The sequence below is a fragment of the Equus caballus genome, chromosome 16 (genome assembly GCF_041296265.1).
Source record: "Equus caballus isolate H_3958 breed thoroughbred chromosome 16, TB-T2T, whole genome shotgun sequence".
NCBI classification, from domain to species: Eukaryota; Metazoa; Chordata; class Mammalia; order Perissodactyla; family Equidae; genus Equus; species Equus caballus.
Genome location: NC_091699.1, coordinates 14,865,911 through 14,885,836, shown reverse-complemented (window position 1 = coordinate 14,885,836; position 19,926 = coordinate 14,865,911). Strand labels below are relative to the sequence as shown.

General features: G+C 47.1%; 1 protein-coding gene and 1 long non-coding RNA gene across 4 annotated transcripts in view; one reads left to right on the top strand and one right to left on the bottom strand.

Moving 5' to 3' along the window:
* Positions 1 to 19,926, top strand: part of LOC106781780 (uncharacterized) — a 71,350-nt gene that overhangs the window by 38,100 nt on the left and 13,324 nt on the right. For both annotated transcript variants that reach the window (XR_011426804.1, XR_011426803.1), the window contains exon 2: positions 19,095 to 19,265. This is a non-coding gene — a long non-coding RNA (uncharacterized lncRNA). The remainder of the gene's footprint in view (positions 1 to 19,094; positions 19,266 to 19,926) is intronic.
* The window catches only part of C16H3orf20 (chromosome 16 C3orf20 homolog), a 90,276-nt gene continuing 83,230 nt past the window's right edge, over positions 12,881 to 19,926 (bottom strand). For both annotated transcript variants that reach the window (XM_014731393.3, XM_023619914.2), the window contains 2 exons: positions 13,760 to 13,894; positions 12,881 to 13,113 (listed from right to left, as the gene is read on the bottom strand). In XM_014731393.3, the coding sequence (XP_014586879.3) occupies positions 13,020 to 13,113; positions 13,760 to 13,894 (229 nt within the window). In that variant the 3' untranslated portion in view covers positions 12,881 to 13,019. The remainder of the gene's footprint in view (positions 13,114 to 13,759; positions 13,895 to 19,926) is intronic.

Here is a 19,926-nt window from a genome sequence, read left to right as displayed (position 1 = left end):
TTCTTGGAGAGTTCCACAGTCTGATCTTCCAACTCATTAATTGGCTCTCCAGCTTTTATCTCATACACATGATGCTCTTTATTATATTTTTTAAACTTACAATTTCCACTTTGTTCTTTCTTGCAATCTTTTTTACTTCTTTCATATTGCTAATATATTTCCTTATCTCTTGAGATATATTGACTGCACTTATTTAATTTTTTTCCGCTCTTACCAACAGTCCCGCTTCAGATGGGATTTCTTGTCCAGTTTCTCATCTTTCTTTTGCAGTAAATGATTCCTCCTGTATTTACTTTGGCCTTTGAGCTCATATTTCCTCGATCACCTCAGCTACTCTGCTATGTGTTTGGGGGAAGAATGAAAGGCCCGTTTATGTCAGAGTTGTGAAGGGATGAGCCCCAAATACTACAGAACTTCCATTCATCACTCAAATTTGCTGTTGCCCCACCAGGCAAATCCTCTGGATAGGGCACGACCTTAAAAACCCCTGGGGGAAGCAGCACCCACCGTCTAAAGAGGCCTCTCCTTGCCTTGTAGATCAGTTGCCCCTGGCGTCTAGAGACTAAAGGCAAAGGCAGGAATGGTCAAAGGCACCTGTTTGGTCAGCATCTGACACCTTGTCAGTTAGGATCTGCTTTCATCAACACCTTAATGCAAAAGGCCCTCACACTCCTTCGATATCACCACCTGCTCCGTGCCAGCAGCCCAGCCTGTCGCTACAGTGAAGAGGTAGGTGAAGATTGTCCCAAAGCTACGCCGAGGAGAGGCAGGACAGAGCCAAAAGGGATTTCATGCAACTATCTTCCATTGCCACCTCTATCCCTTGTCCTCCTCAGGCTGCAGCCACCCACATTTCCTACACAAACCTCTTCAAAGCATGTTTAGCCTTCTGGGGTTTCTCAAAGGATTTAGTTCGAGGTATCCATGCTTTTTTCTTGCTTCCACAGTTTCTCTAGGGTTGATTTAGAGGTTAGAAGCCAACAGTCCATGCCAGTTTGCCATGTTGGCAGGAACCAGAGTTGCTGTCAGTGGTGTCCATATCTGTGGACACCTTGCTGGCTCTAGCTCTGGCCCCATTGGTCTTTGGACAAAGGGGTCCTTGGGGAGATTTCTGACTATGGTTTCAGCCTAAGCACTCCTTCTTATTTCAATAGAAAGGTGCTGAAACCCGTCTATGACTTTCCTTTTACAGTCTCAGGCCCTGGGATAGCCCCACAGAGACGGGGGACGGTGACTGAGCCTCCTTGAGGCTTTGGGTTCAGGCTGAATTGTCCCAGGCCCCTCAGCCGCTCCTCACAGAATGGGGTCTGCAACCCTCTCCTCAACCTGGCTCCTTCTTCTGGTCATATAATGTGTGACATTATGAGAAATCTTTATAAGAAATCACTAAAGGGTCTTCCAAAGTACTTGTACCATTTCACATTCCGTCTGGTAATGTAAGAGAGGTCTACTTGCTCCACGTACTTGCCGGTAGTTGGTATTTTCAGTTAAAATTTTGTTTTCAAAGATTTTTGTTTTTTCCCTTTTCTCCCCAAAGCCACCCAGTACATAGCTGTATATTCTTCATTGTGGGTCCTTCTAGTTGTGGCATGTGGGACGCCGCCTCAGCGTGGTTAGATGAGTGGTGCCATGTCTGCGCCCAGGATTCGAACCAACGAAACTTTGGGCCGCCTGCAGCGGAGCGCGCGAATTTAACCACTCGGCCACGGGGCCAGGCCCTCAGTTAAAATTTTTTTAGCCCTAATAGGTATCTAAGACTATCTCATTTGTGGTGTTAATTTGCCTTTCTTTAAAGACTTATGATATTAGGCATCTTGTCATGTGTGTTTTTGCCTTCTATATATCTTCTTTTGTAAAATATCTGTTCAAATATTTCGCCCATTTAAAAACATAGGGTTGTTTTCTTCTTATTAAGTTGTAAGGGTTCTTTAGCTATTCTAAAAATTTATATTCTTTTCCCAGTTTGTGGTGCACTGATTTTTTTCTTAAAGTTTTTTTTTCTTTCCTAAAGAACAGAAGTTTTTAACTTGGGTGAAATCTAGTCCATTATTTTTTCTTGTATTTTTATTTTCACTATTTTTTCTTAGTGTTGTAGGAAATCTTTTCTGCCTTAAAGTCACAAGTATTTTCTCCTGTTTTCTTCTGGAAGTTTTATAATTTTAGCTCTTAAGATCTATGATGCATTTTGAATTAATTATTGTGAATAGTGTGAGATAAAGATCAATTCTAATTTTTTTCCCATGTGGATATTCAGTTGTTCCAGCACCATTTGTTGACAAGACTATCTTTCTCCATTGAATTACCTTGTCCTTTCATTGAACATCAGTTGACCATATGCACATGATTCTGATCCTGGAGTCTACTCTGTTCCATTTATCTACACATCTACCCTTTTGTCAATATCAAAATCTAAATTACTGTAACTTTATAGTAAATCTTGAAATAAGGTAGTGTAAATTCTTCAATTTTGTTCTTTTTTTCCAAAAAAATTTCGGCTACTCTAAGGCTTTTGCATTTCCACATAAATTTTATAATCAGTCAGTCAATTTCTGCTAAAAGAGCCTCCTGGATTTGGGTCAGGATTGCATCAAAGCCAGGCATCCTTCTGAAAACAGCTGACATTTAACAACGTCGAGTCTTCTAATACATGAAATGGTATATCTCTCTACTTTAGTCTTTTTCTCAGCAATGGTTTATGATTTTTTTAAACTGAGATAAAATTCACGATTTTAATCATTTTAAAGTGTACAGTTCAGTGGCTGTCAGTATAGTCATGGTGTTATGCAACCATACCCCCCTCTAACTCCAGAACATTTCCATCACCCCAAAAAAGAAGCTCCATATGCTGTAAGCAATCAGTCTCCACTCTAAATGTCCTCCCTTCCCCATTCCCTGGTGACCATTAATCCGCTTTCTATCTCTAGATATTTGACTATTGTGGACATTTAGCACATGTGGAATCATATAACATGTGGCTTTTTGTGTCTGGCTTCTTTCACAAAGCATAATGTTTTCAAGGTTCATCCATATTGTAGCATATATTAATATTTTATTCCTTTTAATGGCCAAATAATATTCCACAGTATGGCTACACCACATTTTGTTTATCCATTCCTCTGTTGACGCACATTGGGTCATTTCCACTTTTTGGATAATGCTGCTATGGACATTGATTTGCGAGTTTTTGTGAGTCCCTATTTTTTGGTTGGTGAGTTTAACCCATTCACGTTTACTGTACTATTATTATTATTTGCTTTCATTCTTGAAGGATATTTTTGTTGGATATAAAAATTGTAGGTTGACTTTTTTGTCACTCAAAACTTGCATATTTTAGATGAGAAATCAGGATTCATATTTTTTCTTTTTAGTATATAATGAATCTCTGTGATTCTTTTTATCATCAGCTTTCAACAATTTGATTATGATGTACCTTGGTGCTGTCTCCTTTGTGTTTATTCTGCTTGGGATTCATTGAAATTCTGTATCAAATATGCAGAATTTTTGGTCAAATTTACTTCAAATATTTTTTCTAACTATTGTTTCCCCTTTTCCTTTTAGGACCCCAATTATACATATATTAGACCACTTACTGTTGTCTCACTGGTTACTAAGGTTCTGTTCATTTTTTCAGACTTTTTCTCCTTCTGAACTTTATTTGGATATTTTACATTGCCCTGTCTTCAAGTTCACTGATCTTTCCTTCTATCGTGTCTAATCTGCTGTTACTGTTACCCACTATATGTTACCCAGCATATTTTTCATGCAGTTGTTTTTATTGTTCCCATTTCTCTCATTGTATTCCATTAAATCACTTAAAATATGTATGATAGCTGTTATAAAGAACTTTCGTGCAACTTTCATCACTTCTATCTTTTCTAGGTCTGTTTCTATTGACTGATTTTATTTTTCTGGTCTTGGGTCACATTTTCTTGCTTCTTCACATATCCAGAGATTTTTTTTTTTAACTGTATGCCAGCCATTATGAATGTTATGTTGTTATGTTATGTTGAATGTTATTTTGTGTCTGTACTATATTGTTTTCCTTCAAAAGGACATGCGTTTTTTCAGGCAGTTCAATTTACTTGAAGATCAGCTCGATCCTTTCAAGGCTTGTTTTCTTATAATTTTAAAATTCAGGCATAATTTATATATAGTAAAGTTCACTCTTGGGTCAGCCCGGTGGTGTAGTGGTTAAGTTCACATGCTCTGCTTCAGCAGCCTAGGGTTCATGGGTTCAGATCCCGGGCATAGACCTACACAGCATTCATCAAGCCATGCTGTGGTGGCATTCCACATATAAAATAGAGCAAGACTGGCACAGATGTTAGCTCAGAGACAATCTTCCTCAAGCAAAAAGAGGAAGATTGGCAACAGATGTTAGCTCAGGGCCAGTCTTCCTCACCAAAAAAAAAAAAAAAAAAAAAAAATTCACTCTTTTAGGTGTACAGTTCTATGAGTTTTGACAAATGCATATAGCCAGGTAACCACTGCCATAATCAAGATATAAAATAATTCCATCATCAGCCCCCTAAACTCTCTCATGTCCTTTGTAGTCATCCTCTCTGCCGCACCACCCCCTGCCCCAGCCCCAGCCCCAGGCAATCATTTATCTACTTTTTTCTGTCCCTATGGCTTTGTTGAGGATTGTTTTTCAACTTTACTAGAGAAGGTCTAGATTAGCCTTTACTGCAAGACTAGTTCATCTTTACTCCTGTGGCCTCGCTTTTCTGGGGTCTCCACCGAAAGGCCCAGGTCTCTACTTATGATTGGTTGGTGTCACAACTGTCTATGAGTTGTCAGTTCATAGCTCCCCCAGTTCTTTACCTGACCTCAGGAAGCCACACCCTAAACACATGTCGTTTAGCATTCAGCCAAAGACTCAAAGAGACTCCTATGCAGATTTCTAGAGTTCTCTGCATAACTCCCTCCTCTCTATACCCTGCCCACAAATTCCACTCACTATTGTCTCTGAAAACTCTGATCTCTCTCCTCGTTCAGCAATACTATCATACTCTGCTTGAATTCTCCTTCCCTGAACCATGATCCAGAAAGTATTTCTAGAAGAAAGCTGGGGGGGGGGGGGGCGGATTATAGAATTTGCTTTGTTTCTCTTGTCCTGGTTGTTTCTGTCAGGAGGATTACTCCAGTCCCAGTTCCTCCAACACGTCTAGAAGTGAAATTCAGTCCACCTCTTTTTTGTTTGATAATATCTTGTTCCTTGCTTATGTTTTCAGTTCCTTCGTTTATTTAAACATTGAAAACACAACTATTTTATATTGTGTCTGACAATTCCAATACCCAAGTCTTACATGTCTAATTTAATGTTTGATATTTCTGTTTTCATTCACTTTGGCTTATATTTTTAAGTTTTGGATTGTGAGCTCATGTTCAACCGGCTTCTCTCTGTGGGGATCCTATGAGGGCTGGGTTAAGAGTGAACATCTTCAGAGAGAGTTCATGTTTGCTTCTGCCAGGCATCCTGGGGTGCTAATAACCAGGTTTCCCACACCTCATAGACAGCATATATAAATATACACAGGTAATCCCAAAATCTCTGTGAAGACAGACTTGGGTTACACATTCTCAGAAGACTCCTTAACCAAAACATTCTTCCTCTGGCTGAGACTGAGACATTCACATTCCCTTGTGATTTTGTTGGGACCCTTGTATATCAAGGGCCCCATATTCCTATTTTGGAGTCTCATTTAATGTGTGGTGTCTTGTTCAGGCCCAAGGCTTGGTCCATGTCTCCCTGCAACCAGTGAAGCCCAGGTTCTGGGTCACTGGGATAAAAACAGCCCCAGGACAGCTGTGATTTTAGAGCTCACTTACCACTTGGTTTTCCGAGTCTTATTTTCAGTCCCTGAAGATTTCCCTTATGACTTCATGAGCTCCAATATGCAATTAAAGGAGTATTTATGTTATTCAATATTTCCATGTGTTTTGTAACAGGATGATTTTTTTTCAGGCCATTTAATCCATCCTATTGCTGGAAATGGAAGTCTGATCTTTGTCTTGCTGCCCTCCTGGTTCCCCCTTCCCCTGGCCCTGGGTCCATCTCCACACAGAAGGATGGAGTGGAGGAAAGAGAGTAGATGTGGCACCAAGGACCTTGCCTAATGCTACTGTGTGCCAACAGTATTGCCTCTGGCAGTCCCTCCCTATCTCATGGCCTCCGTCTCCCTCTTTATAAAGTGAGAGATTAGATACCCCGATCCCTGGGTTTCCTTCTCATTTTAATTTTCTTTGACTCTGAATCTATTCTTGGATAGTCGTCCCCTCTCCTGAGCCTTCTACTGGGTCAGCTTGAACGAGAATTGGGGAAAGAGTGCTCAGTGATGAGGGGAAATCCTGCTCCCATTTCCCAGAGGTCCTGAGGCTGCCGACCATCACGTGTCCCCGACAGGCTGTGTGCGTGGGCGGCGAGCAATCAGATTGCCCCTTACTTCCCTGCTGGCACAGATAACACACAGAAAGGCTTCCTAACAAAACCCACCCTCTAAGCTCTAGCTCCAACTCTGCCCTCATTTCTTCTAGAAGTCTTCCTAAAGGCTGAGGCCCAGGGAGAGGAGAGGGCTACTTCATGAGTGGCATTTATTGGTAGTTAATTGGTCGTGGCTGCCTGAACCTTTGTGCCAAAGATGGGTTCTGAGGCATCCTCTGGTTCAGAGTGCTGTGATTATTTAATGATACCTGCAAGGGCCTGGGGTGAGTGGCAGCAGGCTGAATGTCATGTGTTTGCCATCTCTGAAGCATCCACGTGAGTCATGTCACAGCTTTTTGCTTTAGAAAGCCTTGGACCTCCCTATATCCAAGAAAGAAGATGACAGGAGGGAGCTTGAAGGAAAAATCAGGTACTCTAGTCAGATAAGAGTTTATGACTTTCTCAGATAATTTCACACCTTCCCATCATTCCTGGTCTGTTGGGGGCTGAAGCTGTATCCCCCTCTCATGATGTTTCCACGGAGAAGGGGGCTTCCTCTTTTCTCCCTCCTCCCCAGGGGACAATTTGACTTTGTAGCACTGGACATTTGTTGGCCCTGTTCCACCAGAGGGTGACATCCCTGCTCATGGCAGCTTATTTTTGGCCCATTTCAATGTGGGGAGCACCCTGCATTGGGCAAGGGCCTGCCCTTTAGAGATAGGTCTGTGCTCCCTGTGCATGCATCTGTTGAAGTGCACAGCTGAACATATAGGCCTTAAGGTTGGATTCAGGGTGGAAACAAAGAATGTGGACTGATGTTTCCATTCCAACCTTTACCAGAGTCCTGCCTGAGGGGCTGAAGGTACCTGTGTGCCAGGTCAGAGGTGGAATTTGCTTCCCCTTGCCTTCTAATCCTTGTGTGTCCTTGTGCTCAGGAGAGGAGGAGGGCAGAGTGGTTAGATGCCTAGGACCCCTAACAAATATCAGGATCTTAGGTATCAAAGGATGTAGGCTTGAGGACATAGCACGTCATTTCAAATCTACTTCTAGGGGGACAAATTTATAATTCAAAAAAAGCCTTTGAGAAGAGCATTACAAATGATAAAGGGAATGATCCAATGGAAGGATATGACACTTGTAAATATCTATGTGACTAACATGGAGGCACTAAATACATAAAGCAAATATTAACAGACATTAAAGGAGAAAGTGACAGTAATGCAATAATAGCAGGGGACTTTAACACTGCACTTACATCAATGGATAGATCATCCAGATGGAAGATCTATAAGGAAACACTGGCCTTAAATGAGACATTAGACCAGATGGACTTACTAGATACATACAGAATAGTCCATCCAAAACTCCAGAATACACATTCTTTTCAAATGCACATGGAACAGATAAATCACATATTAGGTCAAAAAACAAACCTCAATAAATTTAAGGAGACTGAAATAATGTCAAGCATCTTTACCAACCACAACAGTATGAAACTAGAAATCAACTACAAGAAGAAAACTGGAAAAGTCACAAATATGTGGAGATTAAACAAAATGCTACTGAACAACTACTGGGCCAATGAAGAAATAAAAAAATACCAGAAGACAAATAAAAATGAAAATACAACATAGCAAAATCTATGGGATACAGCAAAAGTGGTACCAAGAGAGAAGTTTATAGCAACACAGGCCTACCTCAACAAACGAGAAAAATCTCAAATAAACAACCTAACACTACATCTAAAGGAACTAATAAAGAAGAACAAATGAAGCCCAAAATAACTAGAAGGAAGGAAATAATAAAAAGCAGAGCAGAAATAAATGAAATAGAGACTAAACAGACAATAGAAAAGTTCAATGAAACTAAGAGCTGGTTATTTGAAAAGATAAACAAAATTGACAAACTCACTAAGAAAAAAAAGAAGCTTCAAATAAATAAAATCAGAAACAAAAGGGGAGAAATTACAATGGATACCACATAAATATAAAGAATTATAAGAGATGCTATGAAAAGCTATATGCCAACAAATTGGATAGCATAGAAGAAATTGATAAATTCTTAGAATTATACAAGCTTCCAAAACTAAATCAAGAAGGGGCTGGCCCCGTGGCCGAGTGGTTAAGTTCGCGCGCTCCACTGCAGGCGGCCCAGTGTTTCGTCGGTTCGAATCCTGGGCACGGACATGGCACTGCTCGTCAGACCACGCTGAGGCAGCGTCCCACATGCCACAACTAGAGGACCCCACAACGAAGAATACACAACTATGTACCGGGGGGCTTTGGGGAGAAAAAGGAAAAAATAAAATCTTTAAAAAAAAAAAAAAAAACTAAATCAAGAAGAAACAGAAAATCTGAATAGACTGATCACTAGTAAAGAGATGAAAACAGTAACAAAAAACCTCTCCAAAACCAAAAGTCCAGGACCAGATGGCTTCCCCAGTGAATTCTACCAAACATTCAAAGAAGAATTAATACCTATCCTTCCCAAACTCTTCCAAAAACCTGAAGAGGAGGAGATACTTCCTAACTCATTTTACGAGGCCAACATTACCCTAATACCAAAACCAGATAAGGATGACACGAAAAAAGAAAATTACAGGCCAATATTGCCGATGAACATAGACGTAAAAATCCTCAACAAACTATTAGCTAATCGAATACAACAATACATTAAAAGATCATACATTGTGATCAAGTAGGATTTATTCCAGGGGTGCAAGGATGGTTCAACATCCACAAATCAATCAATATCATATTCCACATTGACAAAATGAAGAATAAAAATCACATGATCATCTCAATAGATGCAGAGAAAGCATTTCACAAGATTCAGCATCCATTTATAATATTTAAAAAAACTCTGAATAAAAAAGGTGTAGAAGGAAAGTACCTCAACACAATAAAGGGCATATATGACAAACCCATAGCTAATATCATACACAATGGAGGAAAACTGAAAGCCATTCCTCTGAGAACAGGAACCAAAGATGCCCACTTTCACCACTCTAATTCAGCATAGTATTGGAAGTCCTAGCCAGAGCAATTAGGCAAGAAAAAGATATAAAAGAGATCCAAGTGGGAAAGGAAGAAGTGGAACTGTCACTATTTGCCAGTGATATGATTTTATATATAGAAAACCCTAAAGAATACACCAAAAAAACTGTTAGGAGGAATAAACAAGTACAGTAAAGTTGCATGGTACAAAATCAACATAGAAAACTCAGCTGAATTTCTAAACATTAGCAATGAAATAGCAGATAGAGAAATCAAGAATACAATCCCATTACAACCACAACGAAAAGAATAAAATACCCAGGAGTAAACTGAACCAAGGAGGGGAAAGACCTGTATACTGAAAACTATAAAACACTGTTGAAAGAAATCAAAGTAGACACAAAGAAATGGAAAGATATTCTGTACTCATGGACTGGAAGAATTAATATCGTTTAAATGTCCACACTACCTAAAACAATCTACAGATTCAATGCAATCCCAACCAGAATCCCAAAGACATTCTTCATGGAAATAGAACAAAGAATCCTAAAATATATATAGTACAAGAAAAGACCCTGAATAGCCAAAAGCAGTACTGAGAAAAAAGAACAACGTCGGAGGTACCACACTCCCTGAATTCAAAATATACTAAAAAGCTGTAGTAATCAAGAGAGCAACTTACTGGCAGAAAAACAGATATACAGATCAGTGGAACAGAATTGGGAGCCCAGCAATAAACCGACACATTTATGGAGAGCTAATTTTTGACAAGGGAGCCAAGAACATACAATGGAGAAAGGAAAGTCTCTTCGATAAATGGTGCTGGGAAAACTGGATGGCTACATGCAAAGGAATGAAAGTAGACCATTATCTTACACCATGCACAAAAATCAACTCAAAATGGACCAAAGACTTGAATGTAAGACCTGAAACCATGAAACTTCTACAAGAAAACATAGGCAGTACATTCTTGGACACTGGTCTTAGCAGTATCTCTTTGAATATGTCTCCTCAGGCAAGGGAAACAATAGAAAAAATAAACAAATGGGACTACGTCAAACTAAAAGTCTTCTGCAAGGTAAAGGAAACCATCAACAAAATGAAAAGAGAACCTAACAATTGGGAGAAGATATTTGCAAATCATATATCCAATAAGTGGTTAATATCCAAAATATATAAATAATGCATACAACTCAACAACGAAAAACCAAACAACCTGATCAAAAAATGAGCAGAGGAACCGACAGACATTTTGCCAAAGAAGACATACAGATGGACAACAGGCACATGAAAACATGTTCAACATCACTAATTATTAGGGAAATGCAAATCAAAACCACAATGAGATGTCACCTCACACCCATCAGAACGGCTATTACTAAAAGACAAGAAATAACAAGTGTTGGCAAGGATGGAGAGAAAAGGGAATCCTCATACACTGCTGGTGGGAATGTAAATTGGTGCAGCCACTATGGATAACAGTACGGAGATTCTTCAAAAAACTAAAAATAGAACTACCATGTGACCCAGCTATCCCACTTCTGGATATTTATCCAAAGGACACGAAAACACTAATTCAAAAAGGTATGCGCACCCCTGTGTCTACTGCAGCATTATTCACAATAGCCAAGACTTGGAAACAACCTAAGGGCCCATCAACAGATGAATGGGGGCTGGTCCCGTGGCCCGGTGGTTAAGTTTGCGCACTCCACTTCAGCAGCCGAATTTCGCCGATTTGGATCCTGGGTGCGGATCTAGCACCGCTCATCAAGCAGTGCTGAGGCGGCGTCCCACATAGCAGAACTAGAAGGACCTACAGCTAGAATATACAACTATGTACTGGGGAGGGGGTGCTTTGGGGAGAAGAAGAAAAGAAATAAAAACCAAAAAATCCCCAAACAAAACGAATGGATAAAGAAGATGTGGTATATATACACAATGGACTACCACTCAGCCATAAAAAAAAGATGAAATCTTGCCATTTGCGACAGCATAGATGGACCTTGAAGATATTATGCTACGCCAAATAAGTCAGATGGAGAAAGTCAAATACCATATGATTTCACTCATACGTGGAAGACAAAACAAGAACAAAAAACAAACACATAGATATGGAGAACAGATTGGTGGTTTCCAGAGGGGAAGGGAGTAGGGGGAGGGCAAAAGGGGTAAAGGGGCACATGTGTGTGGTGATGGATGGTAATTAGTCTTTGGGTGGTGAACACGATGTAATCTTCACAGAAACAGAAATATAATGATGTACACCTGAAATTTATATGATGTAATAAACCAATGTTACCTCAACTGAAATAATTAATTAATTAAAAATAAATTGAAAAATGAAATTACTTGTAATAGAAATCTTTTGTATTATCAAGTGAACAAAAATATCACCCTGCGGTATGGATGTAAAAACAAAGCCTTTGAATGATACAAATAATAAAAATTAAGCCTCAAAAAATTCAGATTAAGAAAACATCTTACAAAGGGAGCACAGCGGTTAAGTGTGACATGCATCCCGGAACGCGGCCCATAGACTGGGGCCTGAAGTCTCTCCCGGGCTTGGAGCACAAGGCCAACCTTTGACCTTCGGCGGTCCTCCCCCTGCTCCTGAGAAGTGGCTCTCTGGAGCTGGCACTCAGCCAAGCAGGCCCAGGGCTGGTGTGACGTCCAGCCGGCCCTCTCAGGGGCCGGCGGGGAGAACTCAGCACAGCAGATGCTGGGACGGATGCTTGAGGCCTGTGGGCTCCAGGAAGGGATGTCTAATCCGCCAAAGGGCTCTGAGGCTGGGCTAAATGGGGATGTGAGCACAAGGAGCACGTGGCCACAGGGGTTCTGGTTTTTCGGGCGCCACCAAAGGGCCCCGGGGTATAGCCTGTTGCTGCCTTTTCCATCCTACTCCATGCCCCTCTCCCTCTCATTCCACCTGTCTCTTATTCTCCCTACCCCTTTCCCTGTCCTCCCTCCCCACCCTCCCCTCCCCTTCCTTTCCCCCTCCCCTCATGCCTCCTCCCCCCAGCACCCCCTTCCCTCCCACCCTTCCTTCTTCTCCCTCTCCCCTCTCCTCCCACTCTCTCCCTTCTCATCATCTTTTTCTCCCTCCCTCTGTCTCTTTTCCCACCTGCTCCACCTTTCTGTCTCTCTCCCCTCTTTTGTCTCTCTCCTTATTTTCCACCTGGGCCGCAATCTGAGCCCTTCCTGCACTCGCCTCAACCCCCGCCCACAGTGAAGGGTAGCAGGGCACAGTTTAGTCCATCTGAAACCTCCCCAGGGCTAAGAGATCATTTGGCTTGCCCCGTGGGAGACTTTCATTTCCTTGGGAGTGGATGATTCTCGGGCTGACTTAACTGGTCACAGAGGAAGCTCCAGGTCAGAGCAAGTTTCCAGGCTGGCCTAGAACAGGGCTGTTGGGGGGCCTCTGGCCTTGTAAGAGCCAGCCTACCCGATGGCCTCACCCAGATGCTGGAGCACGCTTGTTTATTACGCAGGGGCTTGGAGAACGGGGGTGGGAGCTGTGGAGGCAGGACCGGGGTGGCCCTGGGTGGGTGTGGGAGGAGCCGTGTCCAGGCCTAGCGCTCTGGGTGGCCGTGGGGGCGGCATCACTTCTTGGAGGTCGGTTTCTTCCCGTTGGTTATCTTGCTGCCTCTCCTGGTTTTGCTGGGAGGATGCAGATCCACTTCAGGCTGCTGAATTCTAAAAATCAAAAGAGAGAGAAGCAAATGCTGGGAAATGGGTGGAGAAGGCTGGTCTGGAGCCCCGGCCTGGCCTGGGGAGGTGGGCGTGGCCCTCTACCTTGCACATTTGAGACCTCTGGGTGTTGCTTTGGCCTGGGGGTCCCAGCAGCACCTGTGGCCTTTCTAGGTGCTCACAGTTTGCATTTCTATCTTGATGAGAAATGTGTGATTTTCTTGCTCTTGCAGAACACAGGATTTGCTTCCCAGTGGCCTTGGCCAAGCCTGTGGACTTTCGATAGGTCTAGGAAGTTTCTCGCAGGGAGCCAGGGGGCAGTCTTCACCCTTCTCAGACTGATGCATCTGGGTTGTGGGGTTTCGCTCCAAAGTCCTCAAAGGCCTCAATCTCCAGCCCCCAGACCACTGCCAGCAGTTCCAGGGAGCAGCCTTCATGCCCCACTGGACACTGTGCTGATAAACAGGCCAGACCTCAGGGACTGCTGGAGATGGCCCATGCCCGGGGATGGGGTTGGGAAGTGGCATGCCCAAGGCCACTTAACCCCGAGAGGCCTCTACGGCCTGTGGTGGAGCCAGGGGCCCTGCTGGGAGCCACACCCATTCTGCCGCCCATAGGAGGGCCCCTCAGCCCTGGCAGGGTGGCCACCTACTTCTGCTCAGCTTCAGAAGACGACTCCTCCACCTTGTCACTTATGGCCAACGAGGAGAAGCTTCCTTGGATGTCTTCTGACCTTACTCTCTTGACCGAGTCAGGGTCTTCCGGGCTCCAGATGGAGGCTGGGCTGCTGTAGGGAGGCAGGGCAGGGAGGGCAGTGCTCAGCGAGGAACAGCCGGAGGGCCCAGAGCCGGGCGGCCCAGGCAAGCAGCCCCCGCCTGGCACGGCCCCTTCAATGTTCCAGCTCCTAGAAAGAAAGGGGCCCAGGTGCTTCTCCCCTCGAGGGGGTCAAGGGAGAACGTGATCCCCTGGGGACCCAGAGACTCACTGGCGGTTGGCTTCCCTGGCTTCTGTTTAAGGCTGGAATTGCCCTGATTGTGTGTCAGCGACACCTGTCCACCCAGCACTGACCGCCAGAAAGGCCTGTAGTGGGGCGGGAGGCTCAACAAAGCAAGCAAAGGAGAGAGGACAGGAAGCCAAGGAAATAAGTCATCGTGTATGGGGTTATGGGTTGACTGTGTCCCCCCAAATTCACATGGAGTCCTAACCCCAGCACCCCAGAAGGCATCCTTACTCGGAAATAGGGTCATTGCAGATGTAATGAGTTAAGATGTGGTCATACCAGAGTGGGGTGGGCCTCCACTCCGACGCACCAGGTGGCCTGACACAAATGGGGAGATGTGGACAGAGACATGCGCGCAGAGCGACAGCATGTGAGGACAGGGACAGTCTGCCATAGCCAAGGGACAGGTCCTTCCCTAGCACGCTCAGGGGGAGCATGACCTGCCCACACCTTGATCTCAGACTTCTGGCCTCCCAAACCAAGAGACAATGAATTTCTCTTCAGGCCACTCAGTGTGTGGAACGTTGTGACAGCCGTCCTGGGACCTAACGAACACATGTGGTCACTCCCCACCTTTGCACCAACCCCAAGGCCCTGCAGCCGGGCACTGTTCTCACACGCCTTCCAGGCTATTGATGGCGTTGAGCATCACAGCAGCCCCGGGAGGCAGGCAGCTCAGGGGCCTTCGTCCCCATTTTACCGACAAGGACAGAGAGGAGAGCGGGCTTGCCGAAGGGACAGGACTGGCCCTTTCATTGATTGTCTCTTGGAATTTATCAAGCCCCTGCTATGTGACTTGCTTAAGGAAAGGGCATTTAAGAGACAAGTGTTGCGGGGGGGGGGGGGGGGGCCTCTTCCATCATTGGACGGCCCTAGAAAAATTAAAAGTGGAGAAATACCAAAACGGGGGTCACAGATCTGGGTACATTCCCAGTGTTTACATTTAGCAAACTAATGCCCCCCTCCATGCCTCACTCTACCGCCCCACCCCACACCACCCCCAGGGAGCACACACATGAAGTCCAAGTGGCCCCTTGCAACATGGCACTGGAGATGGGGCAAAGGCCTACGTGCGGGCCCTTGAGAAGTCAGGTCCCTGGTGGTCTGTGGAGGAATGTGGGCTGAGACCAGGGGTGCTGGCCTCCATGCCTGCTAGTCCCAGAGGGCAGGGTAGGGCTGCAGGGGCAGGGCCGGGCTGATGGGCTTCTGCTGGGCCGCTGCCTGGGTGACGGGAGGAGGTCCCCGGGCTCTCTGAGTACATAGAGTGCTTGGGAAGTGCAGGGGAAAAGCCCAGAAGGAAGAATGAACCCCTAAACCTCTCCATCATTCATTCATTTGTTCCACAAGTATTTGCTGAGCACCTACCCCCAAGCTGGGCTCATAGCCAGCCCCGCGGTCCCTCCCACCCTGAAGCGGCCCCTCCAGGGCGCTGGCCTCCTCCGTGGCCTCCCCGTGTCCAGCCTCACCCGCACAGCGTCCACGCTGCTGCCTGAGGGCTTGTCCTCCCTGATCTGGCCTTGTCTCTCCCACTTAACACCAGTCTGTAGCTCTCCAACTTCTGCAGGGTGAGCCCCCACTCCCTAGAGTGATGCCCAGCTCAAGGCCCATGAGAATCTGGCCCGAAACTACCGGTACGTTTTTCTAACAGCCCCCCTTGGCAGCCCCCCTAAATCCACAGCTCTCCTGCTCCCTGGTCCACACAGAGCTCCACACCCTTGCCCACACTAGCCCTGCCAGGAGTGCCTTACCCCTCCTCTTCTGCTGGGCCTTCTACTCATCCCTCAAGGCTAGGCTCCCATGTCACCACCTCTAGGAAGCCCTCCCTGAACTCTCGAAGGAGTGGTTTCCTCCATTGTTTATCACGGTGCACGGTTTGCAGCTCTGAGTCTGCCTCCAGTCACCTGAGCAGAGGACTTGATCTTAGCAACCTGGCATGGCTCTTGGGAGGTATGAGTGAGTGAATGAATGAATGAACCAAATGACATCAGGGGAACGTGAGTGACCAGGCCAGTGGGGCCACATGGCCATCCTGCTGGGATGACAGGCGCACTCCTGTTCCTGCCAACAGTACTGATCTAGAGATGAATGCCAAGACCATCCTTGGTCAGGGATAAGTAGAAAAGGCCACCTGGAGGTTTGCTTGAGGCCAGCCCCTCCAGTCAATTCAAAAACCTTGGTACTCCCCTCAGTGATAAGGAAAACATCAGCAAGGGCTGGCCCTTATCAGACCACCTCTCCGTAGCGTCAAGGCCAGCCCCTGTTTCAGAGCTGTTGGCCCACTTCCCGAAGGTAACTTCTCCCCACTCAGCTCATTCAGGGCACACAACAGCATACACAGCACCGGTCACTACAAAGTCAGCTCCCAGTGCGTCAGCTCTTACAGCTTTTGATTCTCTCAACTCACTCCTCTGAGCATGGTCTTGAGAGAATGCTGTGCCCATCCCACAGGGAGAAAACCGAGGTCCAAAGAGGGCGAATGACACATCTAAAGTCACGGCTGTGGCACCCTGCCCCTCCAGGGCACATCTCTGCCCTCGCTGGCTCCCTGCACGAGGCGTTCAGAGCCTAGGTCAGCTTCTTTGTAGGAGGCCCACCTCCTGGACCCCACATTGACCAGCCGCTGGGCCTGGAGCCCACAGCCTCACTGTCTTCTCCCCGCCACCCTGTGCCGGCCCCAGGCAGGGCCCCAGGGGCAGCACCTGAAGGCAGGTCCAGGTGGCGGGGCACTGACAGCAGGGTGAGTCTGTGCTCTGTGGCCCCGAGGTGAGGACCAGGCTGCCTCTCCCTGTCCCCTTTGAGCCCCAGATGGACAGGGGTGGGTCTCTTGAGACTTCCTGTGCTTGGAGAACTGCAGTGAGCAGGGAGGGAGAGCTGTGGTGATGCTGAGGGCTCCCCTTGGCCCCCACCAACCTGCCCCTGCCCCCAGGGCCCGGCATTTTTTAGGAACTCAAAGCACAGCTAAACCGAGAAATAATGTCAAGCCACGTGGGACACAGGGGAAGGACCCTGGTGAAAGCTGCTGACAGCAGGATACGGATGAGAGAGTCGGGGGACGGGGACGGGCATCGCTAGGTGCCCCCAGCAGCACACCGAGCTTCTTGACGTGGCCAGGAGGGTCTCGCTGCTCTCTCTGCCTGGCCAGCCTTTCTCTGTCACTCCTCCCCTGCGTCACACCCTGCCCTGTTGGTGCCCCCACTGCAGCACAGCTTGCCTCTGCTCACAGGCACAGGTCGCAGGGCCTGCGAATCGCCGTGACCTCTCTTGGCCACAGTGAGGACTCCCCGAGCCAACGAGGGCGGCAGAGAAGAGCAGCAGCCTAACGTTCAGGCGGATGCAGCCCAGACTCACGAGGGGCCACCTCCTCAAGACGCAGCCCCATGTGTGCTCTGGTTGTCCTTCCGGCTGGCTGTAGCCCACTCTGCCCAGGAGCTTTCTGCACTGCTCCGGCCTGCGGAGCCCCTCCTTGGTCAGGGCTCCCTCCGTGCCCTCCATCTGCGGGCCCAGAGGCTTGGCTGGGTGAGGACGAGCCCTGTGCACCTCTGTGCATATGTGCCACTGCTTGACCCCAGCCCAGAGCCGCAGAATGTCAGAGAACCCAAGACGGCAAGGGGGGCCGAGCCAGCATGGATCAGTGCCAAGCACAGGGCTGCCCCCAGGGGTGGGAGGGCCACTGTCTGCTGAGTGAAGGAAGGCAGGGAAGGAGGTGCAGGGTGGGTAGGGGGCAGTGGGGGTCCAAGCCTCCCACAGCTCTGGTCTCTAGGCCAGTCCTGGCTCCCGGTTTACCCAGCCAGGAGCCTTCACTGGGCCTCACCTTGGTGCAGCCCCCTCAGCCCAGTCCCAGGGGTCAAAGATGAGGACCATGGAAGCTCCCCCTTCTGGAGGCCACCCCACCCCATAGGCTCCCTCTCCTCACCCACCCCGTGCAGCCTGGCTGGCTGGGCCTCACGCACGAGGAAGGAGCTGCTCCGCGGAGCACTCAGGAAGCCTTCTGTGGGGAGGGCCACTGTGGACAGACTGTGAGGGACAGACGTGGACAGGCTGGTAGAGCAGGGGGACATGTTCTGGTGGCCAGAGTGAGCCTGGGACCTGGTGCCACCAGAGCAAGGAGGTTGAGCTTTGGAGAGCAACCAGCCCTTGCCCAGCAGCTCACTAGCCAAGGAGACAGCCCTTCCCTCCCCCTCAGCTGCAAGCGCCCGCAGAGCATCCCCTCCTAGCTGTTTAAAAACCTGTGGTTAAAAGCACATAATGTAAAATTTATCATCTTAACCATATTTAAGTGTCCAGTTCAGCGGCATTAAATACATTCACATTGCTGTGCAATCATCACCACCATCCATCTCCAGAACTTTTTCATCTTCCCAAACTGAAACTCTGTATCCATTAAACACCAAGCCCTCATCTTCTTCCGGCCCCAGGCACCCCCCCGTTCTACTTTCTGTCTCTAGGAATGTGACTATCCAGGGACCTCATATAAGTGGAATCGTGTCGTATTTGTCTTTTTGTGACTAGCTAATTTCACTAGCTTACTGTCCTCAAGGTTCATCCATGTTGTAGTATGTGTTAGAATTTCCTTCCTTTTTCTTTATCCCTTCACCCCTCAATGGACGCTTGGGTTGCTTCCACTTCTTGGCTACTGTGAATAATGCTGCTATGAACATGGGTGTACAAATATTCCTTTGAGACCCTGATTTCAATTCTTTTGGGTATGTACCCAGAAGTGGAATTCCTGGATCATACGATAATTCCATGTTTAAGTTTTTGAGGAAGCGCCACACTGTTTCCACAGTGGCTGCACCATTTTACGTTCCCACCAGCACTGCACAAGCATTCCAACGTCTCCATAACCACTCTAACGGCTGCTACTTATTGTTTTGGGGTTTTTTTTGATAGCAGCCATCCTAACGGGGATGAGGTGCTATCTCACTGTGGTTTTGACTTGCATTTCTCTAATGATTAGTGCCCTTCACTCTTTCACATCAATTTCTAGGTCTTTGGATCAGTGAAGGTGAAGCAGGTCGAGGTCCTGTTCACCTCCAAACCACCAATGCTGAGTGTGAAGCTGGACATGTGGCAGCTGCTCCAAAATTGATGGAGCGGCATGACTTTCAGGCTGAAAGAGGAGGCTGCTTCTGGAGTGAGGGGTCTCCCATCATTAGAGGTATGCGAGGGGCAGTCGCGTAACCACGGCAGCCAGTTATCAGTGGACACTCTGTCAACCAGCCCTTCCTCATTCTGACCTGACCTCTGCCTCCCTGGGATAAAGTCAGCCCTAGGTCATCATTCAGCAAACATTTCCCAAGCGGCCTCCTATGTTCTGGGCCCTGAGATGAGTGGAGGATGCAAACAGAGGGGAGGTGGGACGTCTAGGGCATGTGACACAGGACACCCCGCCCTCTGGGCTGGTATGGCTTAATACATGCAGAGAGACCTGCAGCCCTTCCCATCCCACTGCCTGCTCCTCAGGGCAGGGCTGTCCCCAGGCAGCCCCAGCTCCTCGGGCCTGTGTGAGTCTGGGGCCCTCGTATTGGTCTCATAGTCTCCCCTAGTTGTCCTTGGCCTGGCCCTACCCTTTTGCTCTGTTTGTCACAACCAGTCTACTCACTAGGCAGGAGCCCACCCCAACCTCGCTGGGGCTCAGGAGGAGCGCTGCCTCCCTGGGGAGCTGAGCTCCGCTGCTGGCTAAGGATAGACCTGGGGCCTCTTCCCACCCACAGCTCTTGCTTCTCCATGGTGGCTTCACAGACCCCAAGCCCAGACTGAGGACTGTCTCTGTGGCTGGTTCCTCTTAGGAAAGAGAAGGTCAAAGAGCCCCCAGGCCA